Source organism: Ochotona curzoniae, unplaced genomic scaffold (genome assembly GCF_017591425.1).
Source record: "Ochotona curzoniae isolate NIBS_2020 unplaced genomic scaffold, NIBS_Ocur_1.0 contig_50, whole genome shotgun sequence".
Classification (NCBI taxonomy): domain Eukaryota; kingdom Metazoa; phylum Chordata; class Mammalia; order Lagomorpha; family Ochotonidae; genus Ochotona; species Ochotona curzoniae.
Window position 1 is genome coordinate 10,270,678 of NW_024466446.1, and position 24,714 is coordinate 10,295,391.

Here is a 24,714-nt window from a genome sequence, read left to right on the forward strand (position 1 = left end):
AACAGGGAAAGATGTTTTACAACTCAAATAGAAAGCCGTCATCAAGCCGCTTGGGGTTGCCTAGAAAGAACGGCAGCATTGCCAAGTTGTGAAAATGTGACCTTGGCCTTGGAACCTGTTCGTGGTCGTTGAGCATCCCCGGGCTTGATTGTAGCCGGTCCGTGAACCGAAGCTAAGGAGTCTGTCCTGTCCATTGTTCCAGGAAGTGCGGTGGAGAAGCCCTTGGCTGTGAGCCAAGGCGGGCAGCTCTACGAAGAGTGGCTGGAGCTGGGGAACGGCTGCCTGTGCTGCTCGGTCAAGTAAGGAGTGTGCCCGTGGCCTGCCTGTCTGGTTGATGGGCAAACGTGTGTGGGTTTGATTTGCAGGCTCGATTTGCTTAATGTGATTAAACTGGACTCACAGCTGCTTGATTGTATTTCCAAACAGGAAAAAAAAAAAAACATAGGGTTTATTTTTCTTGATGAATCTTTATCGTTGTTTTAATCTGCAGTAAAGTCTGTTACATTCATTGATTTTTTTTTATAAGCTGCTTTTTCTATTTTTTAATGTTTGTTAATTTGAAAGAGAGAGAGACAGACAGACAGACAGGTGCTGGGGCATAGCCTCTGCCTGCACCACTGACATTCCCTCTGGGCCCTGGTTCGAATCCTGTCTGCCCCCACTTCTGATTCAGGTCCCTGCTTGTGGGAGAGCAATGGAGGCTGCTCCAAGTGCTTGAGCCCCTGCATGCATCGGACTGACCTAGAAAAACCTCCTGGCTCCTGGCTTCAGGTCAGCTCGGCTCTGGCCATTGCAGCCATCTGGGGAGTGAACCAGCAGATGCCGAGATTTCCCTGTTTCTCTTGCTCTCTGGAACTCTGCCTCCCAAATAAAAATAAATCTTGAAAAGAGAGATCAAGATCTTGGGTTTCCTCCAAATGCTGGTAACAGGCAGCGCTGGACCGGATCAGTCCGTTTCCCAAGAGCGAGGCATGGATCTGACGCTGTGCGCCATCTCCTGCCGTCTCCTGCCATCTCCTGCCATCTCCTGCCGTCTCCTGCCATCTCCTGCCGTCTCCTGCCATCTCCTGCCATCTCCTGCCATCTCCTGTCATCTCCTGCCATCTCCTGCCATCTCCTGCCATCTCCTGCCATCTCTTGCCATCTCCTGCCATCTCCTGCCATCTTCTGCCATCTCTTGCCATCTCCTGCCATCTCTTGCCATCTCTTGCCATCTCCTGCCATCTCCTGCCATCTGTCTCATGGAGTACACGTTAGCAGGAAGCTGGCACAATACAGGCAGTCTGATATGCAGCGTGGGCATTCCCAGTGGCATTCTTTGTTGTTTTGATATCAGTGTTTATTTAATAATGTCTTGCATGTGCAAGTCTCATGTGTAAAAATATGGCTGTTCCGAATCTAATAAGTGGTTGGTCTTTCCTCCAACGTTTTACTATTCAACCTTCCTTAAAACTGAAGCAGGACTGGCATGATGGCATAGCAAACTCATCTTCTCCCTGTGGCACCGGAATCTCCTATAGGCACTGATTCTATCCCTGGCTGCCTCACTTCAGTTTCAGCTCCCTGCAGATGGTCTGAGAAGGTCAAGGGCCCTTGGCCCCTGCCCCCATATGGGAGCCCTATTACAAGCAGCATGTAATTCCCAGTTTCTGACCAGCCCAGCCCTGGTTGTGGCAGCCATGTGGGCGAACCAGCAAATGGAAGATCTCTCTGTGTCTATGTAACTCTTTCAAGTAAGATAAAGAAATCTGAAAAATAAAACAAACAAACAAAAAAACCCAACAAAGTGAATGATTGTAAAGAGGTGATAAATCGGGCCTGGCGTGATAGCATAGTGGCTAAATTCTCACTTTGCATGCAATGGGATCCCACGGGCAGCGGTGCGAGTCCCGGCTGCTCTGCTTCCTCTCCAGCTGCCTATTTGTGGCCTGGGAAAGCAGTCGAGGACAGCCCAAAGCCTTGGGACCCTGCACCTGCATGGGAGACCTGGAAGAAGCTCCTGGCTCCTGGTTTGTTAGTTTTTTAAATAAAAAAAAAAAGAAAGGAGACCTGCATAATAATTTGCAACAGAATTAAATGATATTCAGTAACAGTGTTTCGTTAGCTGTTCAACTAATATAATTACTAAATGTTATCATTTTGAAGGTTGATGACTGATATTAAAGTTCCCTCTGCCTTTAATTCTAATAAAATATTAGCTCACCACGTGTGTGATTTCTTTACTTCTCAGTGGGTATGCATCTGGTTTTTTTTTTTTTTTTTTTCCTCCTCAGAAAATATTGGGCAAATGTTTCATTTTGAGCTTATTGAATAGATTTTGAATTTTTGTGATGGCTATTTCAAACTATCCGGATAATTGAGCACGTGCTGTGTTTGGTATTTTCCAGGGACAATGGCATTAGAGCTATTGAAAATTTAATGCAGAAAAAAGGGAAATTCGATTACATACTCTTGGAGACCACTGGGTTAGCGGATCCCGGTAAGAAATGACATTATTTATTGCTAACTAACATAGCTGCTTCTCACTCGAGAGAAATGAGTACTAAATAAAACTTGACCTTCGATTTAAAATTTCTTTTGGTTCCAAAGAGGAAATAACTCCGGCCTAGGACCACATGTCAGTAAGGCTCCCAGGACTCGGTGCTATAAGCTGTTGATACAAATCGAAGCTCTATTGCATGATTTGGAATTATTGATAGGGACAAAATTGGTTTAAAAATCCGCAAGTTTAGGAAAAGAGACAATTGATAGGTTATACTGTGTAGAGATTTCATTTCTATTTGCATTCTAATTCAGCTGTTTTTTTTTTTTTTTTAAAAGAAAATCATGAAAAGATAAATCATTTTTGACTGTGGTCCAGCCTGATTTACTCCCTTCACCAACTATTAGCATCTTGATTTTCTACAATGAAAACTTAAGCAATCTGATTTGTGGATTATTGTGTAAGGTATCAAAGAATACCCAGTCAACCATAACCTATGGGCCATTCATTTTGTTAATATGAATTAATAATTGTATATTGTTTGTGTTCCATCTGAACTTACATTTTATACAAAAAAATTGACCAGTTTCAAAGAATGGATTTCTGTTACCTTCTTAGTAAAATCTAAGCTGCGAAATCTGATTATTTTCTGCAAAGAACTTTCAGTTACAGTCTTTGTTCTCAGTTTTCAACATTTAGTGTTTATTCTGTGAATTTGACCAAAACCCTATTTCTTCCTTTCTTTCTTAATTTTGGTCAAAATTTCTGCGTTGGGCGGGTTTATAAAACTAATGTTTCCTACAGGGTCATAGTGGTTGAAAAAAATAAATGAAGTACTTGGTGGGTCCAAACATAGCTGGCCACCTATATGTAAGTTGTGACGTAGCCACGCCGTTTCTACGTTTGTAAATGGTGGCTAGCTTGGTCCTCAGAGCAAAGGTTTTTCAGATATTTCTCAAAGGTTTTTCACTTGTATGTTAGTGTTAAATATTGAAGTAATTAGAATCTGGTAGAACAGAAAATATATGGTTTTCTGTTGAAATAGCAAGTAAGTTTTTTTTTTTTCTTCCATTGTGGCCAGTTCTGTCACTCCATTGAGAAAAATGCTTGTTTGTTTTCCGTGAGAATACCTGAGTTGATCAAAACATGATTTAGCTTTTCAGAGCAATGGAAAAAAAGTTAAAGGTCTCAGAGAAAGCTTTTGTATTGGCTCTGAGTCTAAACTGAATGGGGCCTGGTGCTGTGGTGTACTGGACTAAGAGCTAACTTTATGGGCCTGGCATGATGGCTAAATGGCTAAACCTTCACCTTGAACACACCGGGATCCCATATGGGTGCGGGTTCTAATCCCAGCTGCTCCACTTCCCATCCAGCTCCCTGCTTGTGGCCTGGGAAAGCAGTCGAGGACGGCCTCAAGCCTTGGGACCCTGCACCTGCATGGGAGACCCAGAAGCAGCTGGGGGGCGGGGAGAGAGAGAGAGAGAGAGAGAGATCTTCTGTTGGTTCACTTTCCCCTAAAGCTGCTCAAGTTCAAAGGCAGGAGCTTGTAACTCCATCTAACTCTTCTACATTGTTGGCAGGGGCTTTCCCAGAAGCCTTAGCAGTGAGCTGAAAAAAAATGGAGCAAGCAGGACTTGGCATGCTGACGCAGCAGGTGTGGCTTGACATGCATCTCCACATTGGCTCCCACACATTCAGTATTAAAAATACATAGGTAATAACTAAAAAAAAAAAAAGAGCTTTTTTTAAAATCATCCTGTACCTCAGTACTGTGAAATGCAAGGAGGTAAATTTCATTAAAATTTGCTGATACTCCTTGGCATCCAGCGTGGTGAATGTAGCAAGAATCTCAGCAGGCAGCTTGGTAGAGCTGTAAATTCTTTTTCCCTTTTTATTTGAGAGACAGAAGTAAAGTCGGACATATGTAGAGACCCACTGTTTCCAGCCATGAGGCCAGAGCTGGGGGGCTGGGAACGCAGTTCAGGTTCAGTGGCAGTGGCAGTGGCAGGAGCTAAGTCAACCCCCCAGGTCTACACTGCTGGAGATGGCAGCCAGGCCCAACCGCGGAGTCCGCTGTGGGACGCGTGTCCCAACTGCCATATGGGCACAGGTTCTGATCCTGGCAGCCCCACTTCCCATCCAGCTCCCTGCCTGTGGCCCGGGAAAGCAGTCGAGGACGGCCCAAAGCTTTGGGACCTTGCACCTGCATGGGTGACCCGGAAGAGGCTCCTGGCTTCGGATTGGCATAGCATCAGTGCTAAATGATTGGACCCAGCTAGTACCTGTCAAGTTCAAATCTGCGTGTTCACTCTCACCTCTGAAGCTTTTCTCCATAATTCTGTCACATTTTCTTCAGATTCTTGATGTCATAGCTTGGTTAACAGGTTAAGTAGTGGTGTTATATTGGTTCCAAGCTTATTTCTGTTATACTACAAGCTACCCTTTCACAGAGCTTGATAAGTATCCATTACCTGTTTAACCTGTCTTTCTGTTAATTTTTTGAAGCACTAGTCCTATTCTACTTTTTCTTATTTTTAGCCTTGTTTTTTTTCGGTTGTGTTAAGTTCTTTATTGTTAAGTCCTTAAGAATTTCTTTTGCTTTTTTTTTCCCCCTCTTTTTTGTCGTTTTGGTTTCTTCTGTACTGAAAAACAGTTTTTCTCCTCTCAACGTGGAGATGGTGAGAAACTTGGGAGGTTTTTGGTTTTGTCCTTGGGCTGTGGTGGTGCTTAGAATTCCTCGGATTCTCATTTGCCTTGTACAGGGCAATGCGTTTCTGATCGTAAGCTGTGTCCCCTACGAGCCTCTTGTTGGAGGTGGAGATCCTCCGTCACGTCAAGCTTTGGTTCTTGGTGCTGCCTCCAGTGATGCCAGCATCCACAGGAGTGCCTCCCAGAGTTCTGGCTGCTTCACTTCTGATCCAGCTCCCTGTTAACGCACTTAAGGAGGCAAATGGTGGTCCTAGCGCCTGAATGCTTACCACCCATGTGGGAGCCCTGCAGAGTCCCTGGCACCTGGCTTCCGTCTGCCTGCCCAGCCCAGGCCATTTGGCCACTTGGGGAGTGAACCAGCAAATAGAAAAATCTTTCTTTTCTGTTTTTTCCTCTGTCTCTGTAACTCTACTTTCAAATAAATAGAATTTTATTTTTTTTTTAAGGTTTTTTTTTTTTTTTTTTTTTTGGATTGTCAACAATCACAAATTATGAAGTCACGGAGGAATTGTATGTCCTTCTGTATTCCATTGCTGCAGATAAAGCTTTGGGAAAGTTTGGGTGGTTATTCTTTATATTGTTAGCTATGAAGAAGAGACCCTGCAGCCTGGCTCGGAGTTTTTTTTTTTAGCTTTGGCACAAGCGCCATTTGGGGTGGGAGAGTTCCTGCCCGGGGTGGTTGGGGCGGCTCTGTACTGTGCATCCTTGTGTGTGTGCGCCATTGCGTCCCTGGCTTCTACTCGAATCAGAGGCACTGCTCAGCTGAGGTAGCCACGGAGGCCTTCAGACATGATCAGAGAAAAATCAGAGAAAAAGCACCCCGGGCTTGAGAGCCGATGAATTTCATTTCCTTACAGCCTCCTCCAGTTTTAAGGAATTCTTGTATAGCCTTGAAATTCTCTTATCCGGAGCGAGCATCAAATGTAAGGGCAAACTTGAAGGCATGTTTACTGTTCTACTTAATACCAGATAAACAAAACAAGCTATTTATCTCAATAGAAATGCACACGTTTTAACGATCAGTAAAATCATCAGTGTATGATGTGATGTTAGGTATTCTGTTGGATTTAAAAAGCTACTACTTTTTAAAGGGCTTCTTGTGTGCAGTAAGGATAAAGTACAGCCACAGTTTCTGCCTTACCGATTAAATTTGTGTCGCTGGCCAAGAAAGTAAAACTCCTATTGACAGTTCACTTGTTTGCTGTTCAGAAGACGGACACTCTCCAGTCCTAAGCTAAATAATTGTCACGGTAAAGTAATTTCCTTGAAAAGGACAGACATTGTTACTCACAAATCCTATTTCAGTCAAATTGGAAAACTATTAAGTTTTGGGGGGAAAGAAATCAATAGGTATCAGGAAACCATTAGATCTGGTGGCCCCTGCTCTGTCGTGCATGGCAGCTATTTGGCTGTTGACACGGAGTGATGTGCGTAGACCCCGCGGCTTGTCAGGCCGAGGGGGACGGCTGCAGGCAGGGCGCCGAGTCCAGCTCTCCTTGTTTCTCCTCCTTGGCTCATTCTTTCCGACAGCCCCATCCCTGTAATGGGGACTGGGATGCTTGAAAAGCCAGACACTTTTCCTTGCTGTCAGTTTTCTCATGTTGTGGCATGCCAATCAGGATGGCTAGTCTGGTATTGAACCAGTTGCTCTCAAAAACAAGTTTGAGTTCGTTAGTCCTGAATTTTGCTTCAGTTTCGCTGTCGTTACTGTTCCTACATTTTTTTTTTTTTTGTTTTGTTTACATTGTATTATGTGGTACAGTTTTATAGGCACTGGGGATTCCCCCCACCCCTCCCATACCCCTCCCCCCATGGTGGATTCCTCCACCTTGTTGCATAACCATAGTTCAAGTTCAGTTGAGATTCATTCCTTGCAAACACATGCCTAGCATAAAGTTCAGCGTCTTATTGTCCAGATAAGTTCAGTGGCCTCTTGGGGAGACCCTCTCTGGTCTGAAGGTAGGGCTAACAGAGTAAAGATCCGGTCATATAAAATCCCCAACAAAACCTCAGTATCAATATAAAACATTATGGAATTAATTGACATAGTATTGGGTAAACAATATGTTAAAGATAATGCAAGTTCCGTTCTTCTAAACATCTGGGTTGAGACAGTATCAATGACAGGTTCAAAAAAATAACAAACAACCAAACAAAAAATTACAGGTTAAATCAAGGCAAATATGTGGTATCTAACCTTTTGGGATTCGCTCATTTCCCTTAGCATAATAGTTTCCAGTTGGGCCCATTTAGCCACAAAGAACTGCATTTTGTTTTTTTTAATAGCTGAGTAGTATTCCATGGAGTAGATGAACCAAAGTTTTCTTATCCAATCTTCTGCTGATGGGCATTTCGGTTGCTTCCGAGGTCTTTCAGCTAGTGCTCCACCTACCCACCCTCACCCCTTTGATTTGCTCGAATGGAATTCGCACCCTCACCCCTCACCCCTCAGCATCCTGGGCCCCACTGACAGTTACAGAGCCTCCCACCCCTTGGCCTGTTGGCTCCTTCCTGCTCACTGCGCACCCCCACTCACACCCTGAAGCTGACCCCACGAGCGTCACCACTTCCCTGCACCCTCGCCCTGCCCTGGCCCCCACCTGCCCACACTCAAAGCCTGCACCTGCCTGAGTTGCAACTGTCCCACATGGGTGCAGGGATCACCCCCTAGGGTGTGCACTGGCAGGAAGCTGGATTTATGAGCACAGCTTGCGCTTGAATTCAGGCACTCTAGCATGGGATGGGAGTGTACCATGTGAGAACTGCTCCGTTGAATTCCTACTCCAGACCCAGATTTTTGGTCAATGTTAAATAAGTAGTGTGAGATTTAATCAGTAATGCCACAAATATGTACTGTTACTTCTTTTTATTCCATAAAATTGACTGTTTTTCAACAGGTGCTTAAACTTAGGTATTTTGATTTTTTTTAATTTGTGAACTCTGATTACCATATTTGGTAGAGGATAAAATAAGAATCAGTCATTTTCGTGGTCTTAGTATCTATTTGTTTAATAGTAGGTGTTGAAAAATCTTTACCAAAGCTTTGTAAGTAGTAAAAGTTGGTCTTTTTTTTTTCAAATATTTATTTATTTTTATTGGAAAGGCAGATTTACAGAGAGGAGAGACAGAGAAAGCGCTTGCGTCTGCTGATTCACTCCTCAGCTGGAGCTGAGCCAATCTGAAGCCAGGAGCCAAGAGCCTCCTTCTGATTTCCCCCATGGGTGCAGGGTCCCAAATCGTTGGAGTATCCTCTGCTGTTTTCCTGGGCAGGAACTAGATGGGAAGTTGAGCAGCCAGGACACGAACCTGTGCCCATATAGGATGCTGGCACTGCAAGGTGACGGATTAACCGGTTGAGCCAATGTGCCAGCCCCAGTCTTTTTTTTTTGTTTTGTTTTCTTTCAGGAAGTAGAGAGAGGAATAGAAATGATTATATATAATAAAAGGTTCTGTCAGTATAATTCCTGTAAGAAAATTAGCCATCCATATTTAATTTGTATGTGCAGTTACCTGCGAATTGCATTGGAGCAAATCAAAGTGTAGATAGGATCAAGTTTTTTCATTTGGAGGCATATTTTGATTCATGGATATTATATATTTTCAGGTGCTGTGGCTTCTATGTTTTGGGTTGACGCTGAATTAGGGAGTGATATTTATCTCGATGGTAAGTGAAATTTTGTTTCAAAATCAGTTTTTATGATTTAAATTCAGTATTGTGCGCTTGTCTTCCAATCTCAGCTCCCACATTGTTTTTGCACCTGATCAGTCTGATGGTGCAGGAAGTCTCGGTTCTGCTTAGACTCTGTAGCCCCAGACAGCAGTAGAACTGGCTACAGGGAGGGGTCTCAATCTCCACTCCCAGCTTAGTACCTCCGCTGTGGCTTGCCTTCTAAGTGCGGTATAGATTTCTGATTGTCTCTGATTCATATACTTGGCACTAGAACCTTTCATGTCAGCAGGCCAACGTGAGGCTCAGAATTCTGCTTTGCTTTCCCATTGAAGATAAAGAGTCAAGTACACATATGAACCCACACGGTAGCACTTTGGGCAGTCTGATTCAGAAATTTTGTGCGTCTTCATGTAAGACATGTAGAAACCTCGTGAGTTAACCAATTCCCTCCTCCTCTTCTCATTCTGCATCCTCCCCAGTCTTCGGATGACTCCATCGTGCTCTCTGTGGGGCGCTAGGTTTAGATACGTGTTGGTAATGAGATATCCTAAAACGTCTCAGGTTTATCAAGGAAGAGTTGACTTGTAAAGGAAAACCTGATTTTGATCCTGTAAGAATAAAGTAGAAATAGCTTGTCTGATTTCCCACATAGGACTTCACAGTAAGATTTGCCTTACACATTTTGGCTTGTAAGTTTGTTAAACACCAGGGGAATTGATGTCCCTGCTTATTTAATTTTCAAAATTGTTTCTGTTTGCTCTAGTACCTTAAAGTGACAGTCACCCAATATATATTTGATAAGCACGGACTTATTACTGGAATTGAATTAAGTGGAAGCATTGTTAAGAGGGAAAAAAGAAACATTTTACGGAGTAACATCTGTGAACTGAAACATTAAAATTACTTTTGTGGTCATTATCAAATACTGTGTCATGTTAACAGTTTTTTTTAAAAAAGGATGGTTAAAATCTTTCTTTCTAGGTATCATAACTGTTGTGGATTCAAAATATGGATTTAAGGTAAGTCGAAAGATTTCTCTGTGTTACTGATCATTTATTCAGATATGAGCAATGGTGACTAGTATTTTCTTTATTTGCAATTAATATTTGAAAATTTTCTTACCAAAATATTTTTCAAGAAGGTATCCAGAACTTTAAATTTGTGCGTTTTCTGATTATTAGTTTGTTTTTAAAGGAAATATTTCTTGTGCACTGGTTTGCTGTGGTAATCAAAGTTGGGATTAATATATTTAATTTATGATGAGTATTTGGTATTGAGAGAAAGTTTTATGTAACTTCTTGTTAACATTCCCCTCCAATGTTGGTAATATTTTTGCTTGGACAGAAAAAAGTGAGCCTGGGAAAGCATATGAGTTTTTATTTTTCTTGTTAAATAGCTGGAAATGAATTTGTTGGAAGTGTTGCTTTTCCTTGTTTGAAAATAGCAGAAGTTGCAAGAAGGCCTAGTGTGGGGACCTTCTCCACTGACGAATACCCTGGTTTACATGTGTTTGCTAACATGTGTGTTAACACCTAGCATCCCCAACTGATTTGGGGTTGGATGTATAAAATGAAGCTAGTATGATTTGTTGGTTTTTTTTTTTAAAGATTTATTTTTATTATTTTTTTTATTGGAAAGGCAGATATACAGAGAGGAGAGACAGAGAGGAAGATCTTCCGTCCGATGATTCACTCCCCAAGTGAGCGCAACGGGCCGATACTATGCCGGTCCGAAGCCAGGAGCCTCTTCAGGGTCTCCCACGCGGGTGCAGGGTCCCAAAGCTGTGGGCCGTCCTCAACTGCTTTCCTGGGCCACAGGCAGGGAACTGGAATGGAAGTAGGGCTGCCGGGATTAGAACCGGCGCCCATATGGGATCCCGGGCGTGCAAGGCGAGGACCTTTAACCACTTGCGCCACTGCGTCGGGCCCAGTTTTTTTTTTTTTTTTAAGATTTATTTACTTTTCTTGATATTCAGATTTACAGAGAGCAGGAGAGACAGAAAGATCTTCCATCCACTGATTCACTCCCCAAGTGGTCACAAAAGCCAGAGCTGAGCCAATCTGAAGCCGGAAGCCAGGATCTTCTGGGACTCCCAACACCTGGGTGCAGGGTCCCAAGGCTTTGAGCTGTTCTTTCCTGATTTCCCAGGCAGGGAGCTGGATGGGAAGTGGAACAGCCGGGACATGAACCATCATCCATATGGGATCCCAGTACATGCAAGGCAAGGATTTAGCCACTAGACTACCACATTGGGTCCCAGTTAGTAAAGTCTTTAAAAACTCATTAGTTTATAAAATAAAGTCGTGTTTTTCAGCTTAATTAGTGAAATATCAGTAATGGCAGCAGAAAATGAATTCTCTCCATTTGTACCTTGCCATCCTTGCTGATCCCGGCCTGGGGATATGGACAAGACCCAACTTTCTTAGAGGTTGAAATTCAGGGTTTAAAAATTTATATCCGCTCTGTATTTTGCTCCATAATATATATGAACTTGTAAAAGTTTGTTTTCCTCCAAATCTTCACTGCCGGTTATGCTCTAGAAAGATACATCAGGGTTTTTTTTTTTTTTTTAATAACTGATACTCTTAATTCCAGAGGTTTAAAGCAAATTCATTTTTCAGGATTTTAAGTCTATATATGTTGGTAGTCTTTTGAATCAAAGAACGATCTTGAATACTGCAAGTTTCTTCAGAAAAATTCCTGTGACTTTTTTGAAATGATATTTGTAGCAAAAAAGTTTCTAGAAATAGCCAGAAAAAGCCCCAATTTTTTATTTTAAATGTTTATTTGTTTTTTAAAAGTGCATTATAGGCGTATTTGAATCCATTTACTCTGTAAATTCACCTGAATTTGGGTATCTCTGCGATCGCTCAAAGCTGAGCTATTTTGTTTTGATTTTTAAAAATGATCTCTTTTTTTTTGATCCAAAAAACTGTTTTGATATTTTCAGGTACCATAACCCAAGTCCAATTATTTATGTATTTTCTGATTATAGATATGATTCTATGTAATGTGGTTGGGTGTGAAAAAGATTTAGATAGGATCTATTACCAGGGTGACAGTGGCCAAACAAGACAATATTCTGAATAATGCAAACACAGTCAACGTTTAACCCCTTGCCACCTTGATAAAACCTCTTCAATTATTAAATCAATATACCTACCCCAAAGTGACATTCTGTCAAGATAATGGAAACTTTAGATTTTCTAGGCCAGATACCAGGTAAATAACTTTGCCTTTACATAAGGAATTTGCCATCTTGTCCAATTGCTCCGGTTGCAAAGCTTGACCTCCGTGCTACTTGTGATTCCGAGTATTTGGAGACAGAACAAGTAATGACACTTGGATAATGGGCAGCAATTTAGGGGTGTCATGCTTCACAGAGCCGGCCCATCACGGCAACGCTGAGAAATGGAACGCCGTGGCCAGCCAACCAAATTGAAACTGAAGTGGTAATTGATATCATGGGCTATCACTGTAATGGAATTGTCACCCATTGATCTGAAATATTCATTTTTTAATCACGGGCCAAGAATTGGACAACTTGAAATGACAGCTCTCTATTTTCTGGACTTGACACCTTGGCTACTGACATTGTTCTTTTGGGGTCTACAAATGTGATAGCATTTAATGCAATGGATTCAATGAATGAAGTTACGCAGAGAAGGTCAAGCGAGGGGTTTCCTTTTGATTCTTCCGTTACATTGCACACATGTTGAGATAATTCAGTCAGAAAGCAGTTTGCTTTAATAAGACCAGAAAACCAAATAGACTGACATTATGCAATATATATATTTTTTTAAAGTTAAAAGCGTTTGAGCTATAACAAATCCATTTTAAAGAAATAGCTGCCTCCATTGATTGTTTTTAAAATGACATGTGACATCTTTGACGTGAGATTTATTTCCGCTTTGGTTAACAGCATTGTTCTTTCTTAGCTAGTAAGCTTGCCATTGTTTTTTTTCCTGGTTTTTCTTTTTTTGGGGGGGAGGGGAGTGAAGGAGTTTCCTGCTTGTTTATTTTTGCAAAAAAAAAAAAAAAGACACAATCCAAAATAACTATTTGAGACATTGTTATCTGCAATTATTTTAAAAGTTCCTTTGTTTCCTTTTGTCCTCTGAAACTGTTTATCTTTTTGAGTGTTTATTTATTTTTATTGCAAAGTCAGATTTACAGAGAGAAGGAGAGACAGACAGAAAAATCTTCCATCTACCAGTTGACTCCTCAAGTGGCTGCAGCAGTCAGAACTGAGCCGATCCGAAGCCAGGAGCCAGGAGCTGGGTCTCCCACGTGGGTGCAGGGTCTCAAAGCATGGGGTCATGCGTTCCCAGGCCATAAACAGGGAGCTAACTGGATGGAAAGTGGAACAGCCGGGACATGAACCACACCCAAATGGGATCCCAGTGTGTGCAAGGCGGGGTGGTTAGCAACTGTGCCATTATGCCAGGCTCGTCCCATCAAACTTTGTCGAGATATAATTGACTTCCCCGAAATATACTGTTGATTTAGGTATACAGTGTGCTGCTTTCCCATATGTGTGCATGTGTATGTTGTAAAATGTGCTGTGAAATAATCAAGTTAACGCCACCACTTCACATCATTATAATTTGGGGAGGGGGATATGGTGAGAAGATTTAAGATCTACGCTCTTAGCAAATCTCCATGCAATACGGTACTACTAACTATAGTCACCATGCAATACGGTACTACTAACTATAGGCACCGTGTGTAAATCCACTTTCCAGCATTTATTCATCTTGTATTTGTAAGTTTCTCAGCTTCTCATCTCTCTCTTCTTCCCCCTTGTTTGTGGTTGGTTCAACTGGGGATTTTAACTTTAAGCTTCTGAATGTTGGCATAATTAATACAAAAATTAGTTTTGTCTGTTTGATAAATAAGCAGAAGCTTCAGTCTGTGTAAGGGTGAGGAATTCTTTGGACATACAGAAAATATTTTGAAAAATATTTTGCATAGTATTCTCCTCATATGCTTCTACAAGTAGAAAATTGTAAAAAGAAGAAAAATTCAATTTTATTCTTATTTTATAATGAAGGCATCTGAGTTCATGATACATAGTGTATTATTAGAGAATGTTCTTTTAAATTGCAAACTCTGGTTTTAGTCTTTTTGCAGAGTTTGGCCCAGGGAATCAGCAAGTGTTGTAGATGAAATGCGGGCTGATACTGAGGGGAGATGTTTGTGTATCCTTCATATGCACTCAGGACAGGATGTTTATATCTTTTGCAATAGTTTTATACGGCTATTATAATATTCTTTACAGAGTTGTAAGAATTGCCAGGCTTTAGCTCTGGCGGGCAGACTTAATTTGTTTTGAGCTTTGATACTTTGAACCACCTGGCATGTTTTGCCCACCAACCCTCGGTAAAGATTTTTGATCTCTTAGAGAAGTAATTGGCTTGCTAAAACTACCATTTTATTCCATTTTGGTCTAGAAATTAAAAAGCAAATTTCAAATTCTCCTTTACATATATCTTGTGTCTCATCTATGTCACAAATATCGGCCAATTCTTATGTACATAAAACCTCCAAAATGTCAAAAATAAAATGTCTTGACAAACAGTTTGGATAGAAGTTATTTCCGCATTTGTATATTTGGTCATTGAAGCTGAGGCTCTTGTTAGCAGTGAGAAGTGTTTGCAGTAAGATTCATTATATTGTCATTAGCTTTTGTACTACAATGCAATAGATTTTTTGTGACTTTGTTTTTGTTTAGCATTTGACAGAAGAAAAACCTGAAGGCCTTGTCAATGAAGCTACGAGGTATTCACATATACATATTTTAATTATTGGATAATTGGAAAGAGAAAACCATTGCTGTGAAAATTCAAACTCAGACATATAAAAATACACTCAAGGAAAATTTATTTTTTGTTATAATTTGTTACGGTCTGATGAATTTTGTTTACATTTATTTTTATTGAAGCACAAAGGGAATGCAGGGCGTGAGAGTTGTTTGTGAGGAATTTGGGAAATGTTACTATTTAAACATTTTCTTGTTTTCGTAATTTGTTTTTGTCATTAAGGATTAATATAAAATGGTAGGCTCACATATTTACTTTTAAGACAGTAGTTTGATTGCTCACCATTACTGAGAACAGCAGAGGGAAAAATACAGAACAAATCTTAATTTGACATCTGAAGTATTTTTGAGAACATTGCTTTACATCTCTGGTTCATTCGCCTTTAGACTTCTAAATCTTTAAATTAGCTTGCCTTCTTCCTCAAGCAATTCTTGCTAGTGACATTAAGGCTGACGGATGCCCGTCATTAAGTGTGCTGCTAGCTTTTAGGGGGACGCCCTGGGGTTTGGGTGAAGCCCTGGGGTTTGGGTGAAGCCGTCCTGGAGGGCAGCAAGGAAGACGCCCAGCAAACAGTCGCTTCCCTCGCTTTAAGGAATATGGTGCTCCACTGTTTGACATAGCTAAACTCTGCATTTGGTGTGTAATTGGGATGCAAATGAAAAGGAATTCTGACACCTTTGTATTTGGTCCTCGTGAAAAGAGCTACTCTAAAAAGCACAAGGAATTCAAAATAGGAAAAAAAGCAGAATATTATAAAAGCCTCAAGAAAAACTGTATATATAATTTCTCCGATTTGAAGCAGCGAGCTGTTTCTATTTTGAGACAGATGCGGTCGGTGTTTATCCATTCAAACTTTCCTGCTGCGTGAATGGAACTGAGAGCTGCTGTTTCAGTGGATGAGAAGGTCATTTGGTTTTGAGCGTTTGTGTTAGTGAACACAGAACGCAGGACAGAAGCACGTAAATACAGCAATAGAACCGAGTAGAGGGAAATTCATGACCGTCTGTTCTGTAGCAGATTGTAAAACTGGGTTGTTTAGCTTGAGTTGTATATGGATTTACATAAATGTGCTCACGGTGAACCAGACATGTATGTTTCTGACATAGCTTCTGAAGGGTAATTGCAGAAACCTGTGTTATGCTAAATGTGATTATTCTTTGTATTTCTCTGAAAATTTTACATTGCAAGAACACTTAATAGATTATCCTTACTCCTGCCGTGTTGGTTATGTTAATTATGCTTTTCTCTCTCTCTCTTTTAAGATTGATTTATTTTCATTGAAAGGTAGATTTCTAGAAATGAAGAGAGACAAAGATCCTCGATCCGCTGGTTCACTCTCCAATTGGCTGCTTTGGCCAGAGCTGAACTGACTCGAAGCCAGGAGCCAGGAGCTTCTTCTGGGTCTCCCAAACAGGCACAGGGTTCCAAGGCTTTGGGCCATTTTCTACTGCTTTTCCAGGCCATAAGCAGAGAGCTGGATGGGAAGTGGATCAGCGGGGACATGAGCTGGCACACATGTGGGACCCTGGCCTTGCAAAGTGGAGGATTAGCCAGTTGAGCCATCATGCCAGGCCCTCCTATTGTTGTTTACAAAGAAACTTATGAATTAAAAATTAACCCTTTGATTGGTACCTTTTGAGGCTCATCTTTGAAGCCCTAGAGTTGCAAGGAAGATCACTTCCTAAATACTATTTCAGTAAATACTGTAATGTAGATTTGAGCTTGTATACTGATCCATAGAACTCACGTGTATTATCTGAAGAATAAATAGTACTCCATGTCACTGCAGTAGGGCTCCGTCTAGTTCTTAACTGACACAGTGGTGTTAAGTTGTTTCTATTCGTTTTAACCTCTTGATCTCCTTTTTGACCTCTGCTCTTTGCTATTTTAGGCAAATTGCTCTGGCAGATATTATTCTCATGAATAAAACAGACTTAGTTCCGGAAGAGGATTTAAACCGATTGAGAACGACCATTAGGTAAAAAAAAAAAATATATATATATATATATATATATATGATATGTGTACTATATAAAATATTTTTACCGTCAGTATTGTCCTATGGAAATTTAAGGCTCAAAGTTGATTCCCCATTGCTTGCAGAATATGGCTCAACATGTGTAGATTGACACTGAAAGTCCTCTGACTATGTCCTCCTCCTCTTCCTGTCTTCTCATTGATTCTTCCACAGCCTCCACTCTTGCGCATGTTACACAGGATGGCTTACTTTGCCATGGGCACGTCTTGCCAAATGTGTCCTCATTCTGCCAGTCTCCTTCATTGTGTGTGTGTTTGTGTGTGAACTGTGTCCATTCTGGGGGGCTTATTTTCTTGTCCATAGTCCGCGTGCTGTATGAGTCAGGCGACTTCAGTTTGTCCTGAAACCCCTGTTGACGTTGTGTCTGCCTTAATCGGCAGCTGTGCCCTGTCTTAACAGCTTCCTTGAATGTCTTCAGTGTGTGGGCTCATCAACATGGGACAGTGGGAAGGATACTCAAACATGTGATAAATGATCCAATAGCTATTTTTTTTTTCTGACTCTTCTGGATACTTCTGTTACTGTTGAAAACAAAAATGGTCTTTTTCAAATGCGATTATAGTTCGGGGAATTGGTTTTGAGTAAGCATCATATACAAAGAGACATTTGGCAGTTTTTGTTCTTCCTGTTTATTTGTTGGCAAGGCGGATTCATAGAAAAGGAGAGCAAGATCTTGCATCTGATTCTTCACTCCCCAGATGGATGCCCAAGCTGGAGCTGGGCTGGCCTGAGGCTGCTCTGGGGTTCTGGGGCCCCTCCCAGGTGCCCTGTGTGGGACTTGGCATCTTGCACTGCTTTCCTAGGCATATCATTAGGGAGCCAGATTGGAGGTGGAGCAGCTGGCGCCCGTGAGATATGGGCACCGCAGAAGGAGTTGTAACCTGCTATGCCCCAGTACTGGCCTCTATTCATTAGCTTTTATCACACATCGTCGTTGTTTACTTCTTAGGAAATTTTATTTGAGAGGCAGAGAGACACACACAGACAGAGCTTCCTTTAGGTTTACTTTCTAAATGTTCATAGTTGCTACAGTTCAGCCAGGCTGAACTCAGGAGCCAGGAACTCCTTTAAATCTCCCACGTGCTGGCAAGTGGCCAGCTGCTGAGCCATCGTCTGCTGCCTTCCGGGAGCCACGGAAGCAGGAATTTGGAATCGGAAGCCGAGGCAGGACTGGGACTCAGCCGCTCTGTCGTGGAATGCAGGAGTCCAGACACAGAGCCCCACCGACGACCCCAGTTATTAGTTTTAGTATTTGCATTTTCTGCTGAAACTAGATGCTGAGTCTGTCCCGCCAGATCACATCATAAATGTTATCAATTGAGTCCGTAAAGGGAAGGCTCATTCGGAGTTTGGTAGCCAAGATTCATTACTGCAGTAGAAATACACACTTATCTACTTGTGCAATTTTGAAAGTAATGTGCTTAAACTTTACTCTCAAAATTGTGATGTCTCTGTGTAGAGTGGGTAGTTATTTTCGTTGGTGAGAGAGAGAGAGTGAGAGAGTAAACACCTCCGTCCACTCTATAAAAGTCCAAACTGGTGGTCTGGGCCAGGGCCAAAGCCAGGCTAGGTCTCCCATTTGGGTTGTAGGTTACAGATCAAGACTGCTTCCCGGTCCTAGGAAGCTGTGATCAGGAGTCAGAGCTGAGTACTGAACCCACACATTCCTCAGGAGACATGGGCATCCTACCCACTGTGTTAAACATGTCTCTCCCCAGGGGCCAGCATTGGTGGCTCAACAAGCTATTCCTCTGCCTTGCAGCACCAGCATCCCATATCAGCACTGGTTCTAGCTCCGGCTGCTCCACTTCTGATTCAGCTCCCTGCTGATGGACTTGGGGGAAAGCAGTGCAAGATGGCCCAAGTTGTCAGGTCCCTATGCCTACGCGGCAGACCTGGAAGAAGCTGTTGGCCATCATTTGGGGAGTGAACCAGTGCATGGAGGATCTCTCTCTCTCTCTCTTTCTCTAATTCTGCATTTCAAATAAATAAATAAATCTTTAAAAATGAATTGATGGCATTGATGCTGAGTGCCTGCTCACATGTTACTGAGCCAGTCAGCTGCGCTAGGCTCACAGGCTGCCGACATGGCCTACAGCAAATGTTGTCTACCAGTACAAATTTTGATTGTCTACTCATTCTAGAGACACTTGAATTCCTGATAACTTAGAAGTCATTTATCCTAAAGGACAAAAGGAGAAACAGAAAGATCTTCCATCTGCTGGTTCACTCCCCCAAGTGGCCACAACAGCCAGAGCTGAGCCAATCTGAAGCCAGGGGCCTGGGGCTTCCCATGTGGGTGCTGGTTCCCAAAGTTTTGGGCCGTCTTTTACTCCCCTCCCAGGCCATAAGTAGGAAGCTGGAAGGGAAGTGGAACAATCAGGATACAGACTCGTGCCCGTGTGGGCTCCCGTCGCATGCAAGGGTGATTCCGAAGGACAATTTTTAAGCCACACAATAACTCTTGTGCTACCAGCTAATAGACTTCTGCATGCCATACTTTTTAAATGAGTGCCTGAGTGATAAATAGTTGATTAATGGCTTGAAATAAAGAATGATTAAAGTATAGCAAAATTTATTTGGTTTCATTTTTAATATTTTTCTAGTTTTAGAAATGTTTTACTTGCATACTTCCCATTTTAAAGATATTATGCTTTGTGTGCATTTTACAAAGTTTAACTTCTTCACCTTCCCTCCCTTTTTATTCTTCCAGATCAATCAATGGCCTGGGAAAAATTTTAGAAACACAAAGGTCAAGGTATGTTTAAAAAGCTGTTACTAATACTAGCAATAAACAATTTGAGTTCATAATAAAGGTCAAGTAATTGATAGATTTTATTCTGTAATATTAGGAAGATACCATCACCATTTTTAAAATCAGGACCCCTAAAATGTGATTTGAATGCTCTGTGTAAATCAGTTGGGAACGTCAGTTTAATGTGTTGGCCTCTTTTTGTAACAAAGACTGCAGAGCCATAGTGCTGGGCAGTGGTGCTTTTGTTTAATGAAGAAGAAAACATAAAACTTAAGAAGTTAGCACAGAGGGCCTGGCGGCGTGGCCTATGGCTAAGGGTGCCTTGAACGCACCAGGATCCCATATGGTCGCCGGTTCTAGTCCCGGCACCTCTACTTCCTCTCTATCTCTCCTCCTCTCTGTATATCTGACTTTGTAATAAAAATAAAATAAATCTTAAAAAAAAAAAAAAGAAGTTAGCACAGAAATCTGAAAAAAAACGTCTATCGAGGAAATTACCTTAATTTGAGGTATTTAAATGCCTTTTAATGTTTTTCAAACTTCCTGAGCATTTCATAGTTGAAAAAATGTCATGCAAAATCTACGTAATCTTTGCTCTTTAAATTCCTGATTTGTTCCTTTACTAACTTTTTGTTTCCACTCTTGTAGTGTTTTCTTTTTGTTCTGTTCCTGTAGATGCGCATCATTATTTTGTAAAAGAGATGCTTTCTGTGTCTGTAAAATGTATTTCTGAGTTGAAACTGTTTATACTCCTATGATTTCAGTAAAGTTCTATACTGAGGGTATTTTATTAAGCTAATTTTTTTTGGCTGAGAATTGCTCAACAGCTGATAGACCCAGCAAACATGCAGCTAACATCTTTAAGGTTCACAGCTGGGAGCCTAGAGCCACCCAGTCCCCTGTTGATGGATTTTTTTTCCTTGGAAGGCAGTGGAGGCCTTAACCAAGTGGCTGGTCTGCTATGGCAGAGATTAGAGGTGCTGACAGACTACTGTAAGTGTAAGGCAGTCGCAGCAGCAGCTGCCCAGGGGTGTGCAGGCAGCTGGGGGAGGTTCATTTGGTATGCATTCTTAGGAGCCACGCATCTCCTGGAAGAGGCTGTGAGAGAATGCCCCGTGTGACTCCTCTAGAAGCAGACACCAAATGCGCTCCCTGTTTTTCACATTCCGTTATTAAAATCTGATCGTCTCGTTCACTCCATGAGCTTTTCCACACCTCCATCTTCTCCATATTGCATTATATATTTACCTCTTTTTAAACTTTCTTCTCTCTGGCAGCTGTGTAATACTTAAGGAAGTTTTCAGCATTTTGGAAACTGTCCTGGACAAAGGTTTCATCTTGATTCATTTCTTATGTCATAATTTTTTTTTTACCATCTCTAACTTTGCCCTTTTAGGACAATAAGTTTTCAGTGATTAACTTTTTTAAAAAATGTTAAACAGAGGAAAGAACGTGAATAAAATTTCTTTTGTTTCTTCAAAGTGGGGTGTTTATCAGTATGTCTGAGAACTTTACAACTTTAAGTAGTCCTTCCTTGCTGTAAGGGAGTTGGATTAACATACTTTCCAGGGAAGTTCAGACATCCATCATAGAATAGTTTCTGTTGGATCATAAGTCTTATATTAATATTTTCCCAACTTCCTTGAGCTATAGAAATCTCTACTTACCAGTTTAGGAACCAGAATTTTTTGTTTTTTAATGTACTTATAAAGGGGAGAGATAGCAAAAGAGAGGTGTTTTATCTGGAAGAGAGAGACAGATTTTTTTTACCCAGGAGAAACCTTTTTTTTTTTTTAAAGATTTATTTTATTTTTCTTGGAAAGGCGGATATACAGAGAGGAGAGACAGAGAGGAAGATCTTCCATCAGATGATTCACTCCCCAAGTGGGCGCAACGGCTGGAGATGAGCCAATCTGAAGCCAGGAGCCTCTTCCGGGTCTCCCACGCGGGTGCAGGGTCCCAAAGCTTTGGGCCGTCCTCGACTTCTTTCCCGGGCCACAAGCAGGAAGCTGGATGGGAAGTGGAGCTGTCGGGACTAGAACCCGCACCCATATGGGCTCCTGGTGCATGCAAGGCGAGGACTTTAGCTACTGGGCTATCACGCCGGGCCTGGGAAATGAAATTTTATATCCTTTCCTTCTGTATTTGTATAACAAACTCTATTCAGTTTTAACACAGAGATGATATTCTTTAAAAGTTTTCATTTTAATATTTTAGAAAATATTCGCTGTTTTTATTTCAGAAAGAGGAAATTCATGTATTTGAGCACTTGGAAGTTTGGTTCTAGTAATATGCCTTGAATTCATGAATAATTTTTTTATGGAGGTACTAGATTACAGATCTATTATTGATTCTGTTTTGGAAATAGCTAAAGAACTCGTGTATAAAACAGAGTTGCCTCTAAATGACACATGTTCTCAAAAACTGTCACAATGAAAATAGTAGCTTATGAAGAAACTTGAGTTTCAAAACTGGATTTAATACAAAATTCGTGTGGATAAATTTGTTCAATGTGAAGCATCTTAAGGTTAAGATGAAGCTGAGGGGGGACTTTATTAATTACCCGTCAAGGGAAATATTTGCTCAGCTATGAGGGTGAAAAAAGGAACTATATTTAATGTTAAGATTGGTCTCCTCGTGTAAACAGATACTCAAAAATGTCTCGATGGGAAGATTTGCTCTTTTGCTTGATCCTTTTTATGGTTCTCCTGATCTAGAATATTCCACGTTTGAAGCGTTGCTATAGCTTATTCACAGAAATTTGGAGTATTCGTTCAGTTTTGTTTGTGTTTTTTTTACGAAAATTTATCTTGTGGCAGGAGAAGTGTTTGTAATCTCACAGCCTTGCTGCCAGAGGTCTGAGTCTGCCATGAGCAGCTAAGGAGCAACACAGCCACAGCTGCTTAACCCTGCCAAGGTTATAGGAGGGCTTTGACACAAATGTTAACTTAGACTTAAAAGCAGTCTCAAATCCGACAAGGCAAATTTTGTCTCCCCTGTGAGAGAACTTAATAAATGTTTGGCAGCCTCCCGGAGCCAGATTTTGAAATCTAATTGTATTTTTTTTTTTGGACATTTTCTTTAATTACTCCTTCATTTTATCGTTGGTTCTAGAGAAATCTCTGTGTGTGAAAATTGGGAACTTAATTACCAGTCTGTAAATATACAGTCTGTAAATATACTGTGGACTTAAACTGAACCGAGTAGCAGTCGCGTCACATTATTCCCAGCTAATCTGAATCGTTTGCAGTTCTAATTAGAATAATTGTCACTAAACAGTTCTAAGGGAAATAATGTCTTCAAATACAGTACTAACCAGGACATTTCCTTTTTGATGGAACGTCATTCTGAATCAGTGAGATTCAGCCACATGTACGTAAGGGCCCTAGGATGAATTCATATTTATATTTGATTGAATGACTCCTTACCTTTCCATGGTACGCTTTGCATCATGGGAAGAGAGTACAAGAAGTGCAGAATTTCCATTTGTCAAATCTTATGTTTCATCTTTTGAGTGAAAAAGCTGCTTAGAAAAGTAGTAGTTGTTTAGCTGTTTTTGGAGGGGAAAGAGCTATTTAAATTTATTTGAAGAGCTCGTAAGTTAAATTTCAGAGTTGAAAAATCCAATGGAAGTAAAAACTGTACAGCTTATTGAATGTACAAGTGACTTTTGATCTTATCCAGTTTACTTTTTTGTAGTAATTTCTGTGTTCCTTATTTTAAGAAGTCTGTTTCCAAAGCTAATGATATACTATTTCATCTTTATGGGTTTTTTGTTGTTGTTGTTGTTTTTGCAAAAGAATTTTGCTTTTTTTATTATTATTATTATTAACTTGATGTATCCTATAGAATTCCTGACTGTTAACACTGGTTTTCTTCCTTTTAGAGTTGACCTCTGTAATGTATTAGATCTTCATGCCTTTGATAGTCTCTCTGGAATAAGGTAAGTTTTCTGTATTTTAGTCTTTTTTTTTTTTTTTTGGTAGTATGATTTTTTCATTCCACAGTTGAAAGAATTATTGACTGTCTTGTGGCCTCAGTTCTCATGTGAACACTTGTGCAAACGAGATCAGTTTTAATGAGTCATATTCCTGAAAGTTTTGTTGGGTTTTTTTTTTTGGTTGGTAATCAGAATACGCTTTTCGGAAATCTGAAGCAGTAGTGGTTCTTTGGCACAGTGTTAAGGCAGCCGCATGGCGTGCCGCTGTGCCTGGCTGTGAGTCTGCCATGATTCCCTTTCCAGCTTCCTGCTGGTATATTCCCTGCCAGGCAGCAGCTGACGGTGCAAGTGGTGGAGGTCCCTGCCCCCCATGTGGGTGACATGGACTGAACCCCAGGTGTCTGGCTGAGCACTGGGTCGTGAAAGAGAGACAGTCTTGTTGTCTCTGTCCACTTACTTCTTTGTGCCTCTCTGCCTTTGGAATAACCCATTGTTAAAAAGTTACAGCTGAATGATACTCAGTGTTCAATATGAATTAGCAGTTTCTGCACCTGTCACTCTGAGCAATACCCTTTCAAAAGGCATGACATACATGGACCGTCGCAGCTCAGTTGGTACAGCCAGCCGTCACCATTGCCCTTCACCATGCTGCAGTCTTTATCTGTTCACCTGTCACAGGACGCTTCTGTTGTCTGGCTGCTGTCTTTACTGTGGCAAGTAAAATATTGTCCTGGGTACTTCTGAAGTCTCACGCCCATTGCACGAGGTCATGAAACTGGGCACCCCTGCCCAGTTTGAATGACTGAGGCAGTATCACTCGAGGGTAGGCTTGGTGAGTGGTGCCAACTTAAGACTCACACACACACACACACACACACCCTTCCCATTTACAGACCCACAGCTGGAGCAGCCCTTCTCTGACAGCCTGGGCTCAGTAGTGTTTATAATTTCTCACATTTTTTCTCTTTTCAGATTTTGGAATCGTTGCATGTCCATGTGCATTATCTTGGGGGCAAATCCAACTCTAAGCACAACTTGCACATCTAACCTAAAGCTTGTTTTATACTTACTCACAAGTTTTTTTGGAAGATATTTTAGTGTGCATACATTTTGATTACAACCTGTCAGATACAGAATTTGTTCAAAAACTTTTTGGGATCAAGGGTACTCAGTATATATATATATATATATATATATATATATATATATATATATCCCAGTCTTTAGTATTGTCTGCATTTTAAAAATAGGGGCCCAGTGTCATGGCTCACTCCAATTCCCATCCAACTCCCTGCTTG

The 24,714-nt window shown here is 41.2% G+C and overlaps 1 protein-coding gene across 11 annotated transcripts in view; it reads left to right on the forward strand.

Moving 5' to 3' along the window:
* LOC121162086 (COBW domain-containing protein 3-like) overlaps positions 1–24,714 on the forward strand; it is a 42,965-nt gene that overhangs the window by 7,054 nt on the left and 11,197 nt on the right. For 4 of the 11 annotated variants that reach the window (XM_040988922.1, XM_040988915.1, XM_040988917.1 and 1 more), the window contains 8 exons: positions 203–299; positions 2,388–2,479; positions 8,796–8,855; positions 9,843–9,880; positions 14,596–14,642; positions 16,575–16,661; positions 19,435–19,479; positions 23,363–23,419. In XM_040988922.1, the coding sequence (XP_040844856.1) occupies positions 203–299; positions 2,388–2,479; positions 8,796–8,855; positions 9,843–9,880; positions 14,596–14,642; positions 16,575–16,661; positions 19,435–19,479; positions 23,363–23,419 (523 nt within the window). Of the gene's footprint in view, positions 1–202; positions 300–2,387; positions 2,480–8,795; positions 8,856–9,842; positions 9,881–12,383; positions 12,534–14,595; positions 14,643–16,574; positions 16,662–19,434; positions 19,480–23,362; positions 23,420–24,714 lie in introns of those variants that run through there. The other 7 variants (XM_040988923.1, XM_040988925.1, XM_040988916.1 and 4 more) reach the window with 6 other exon arrangements.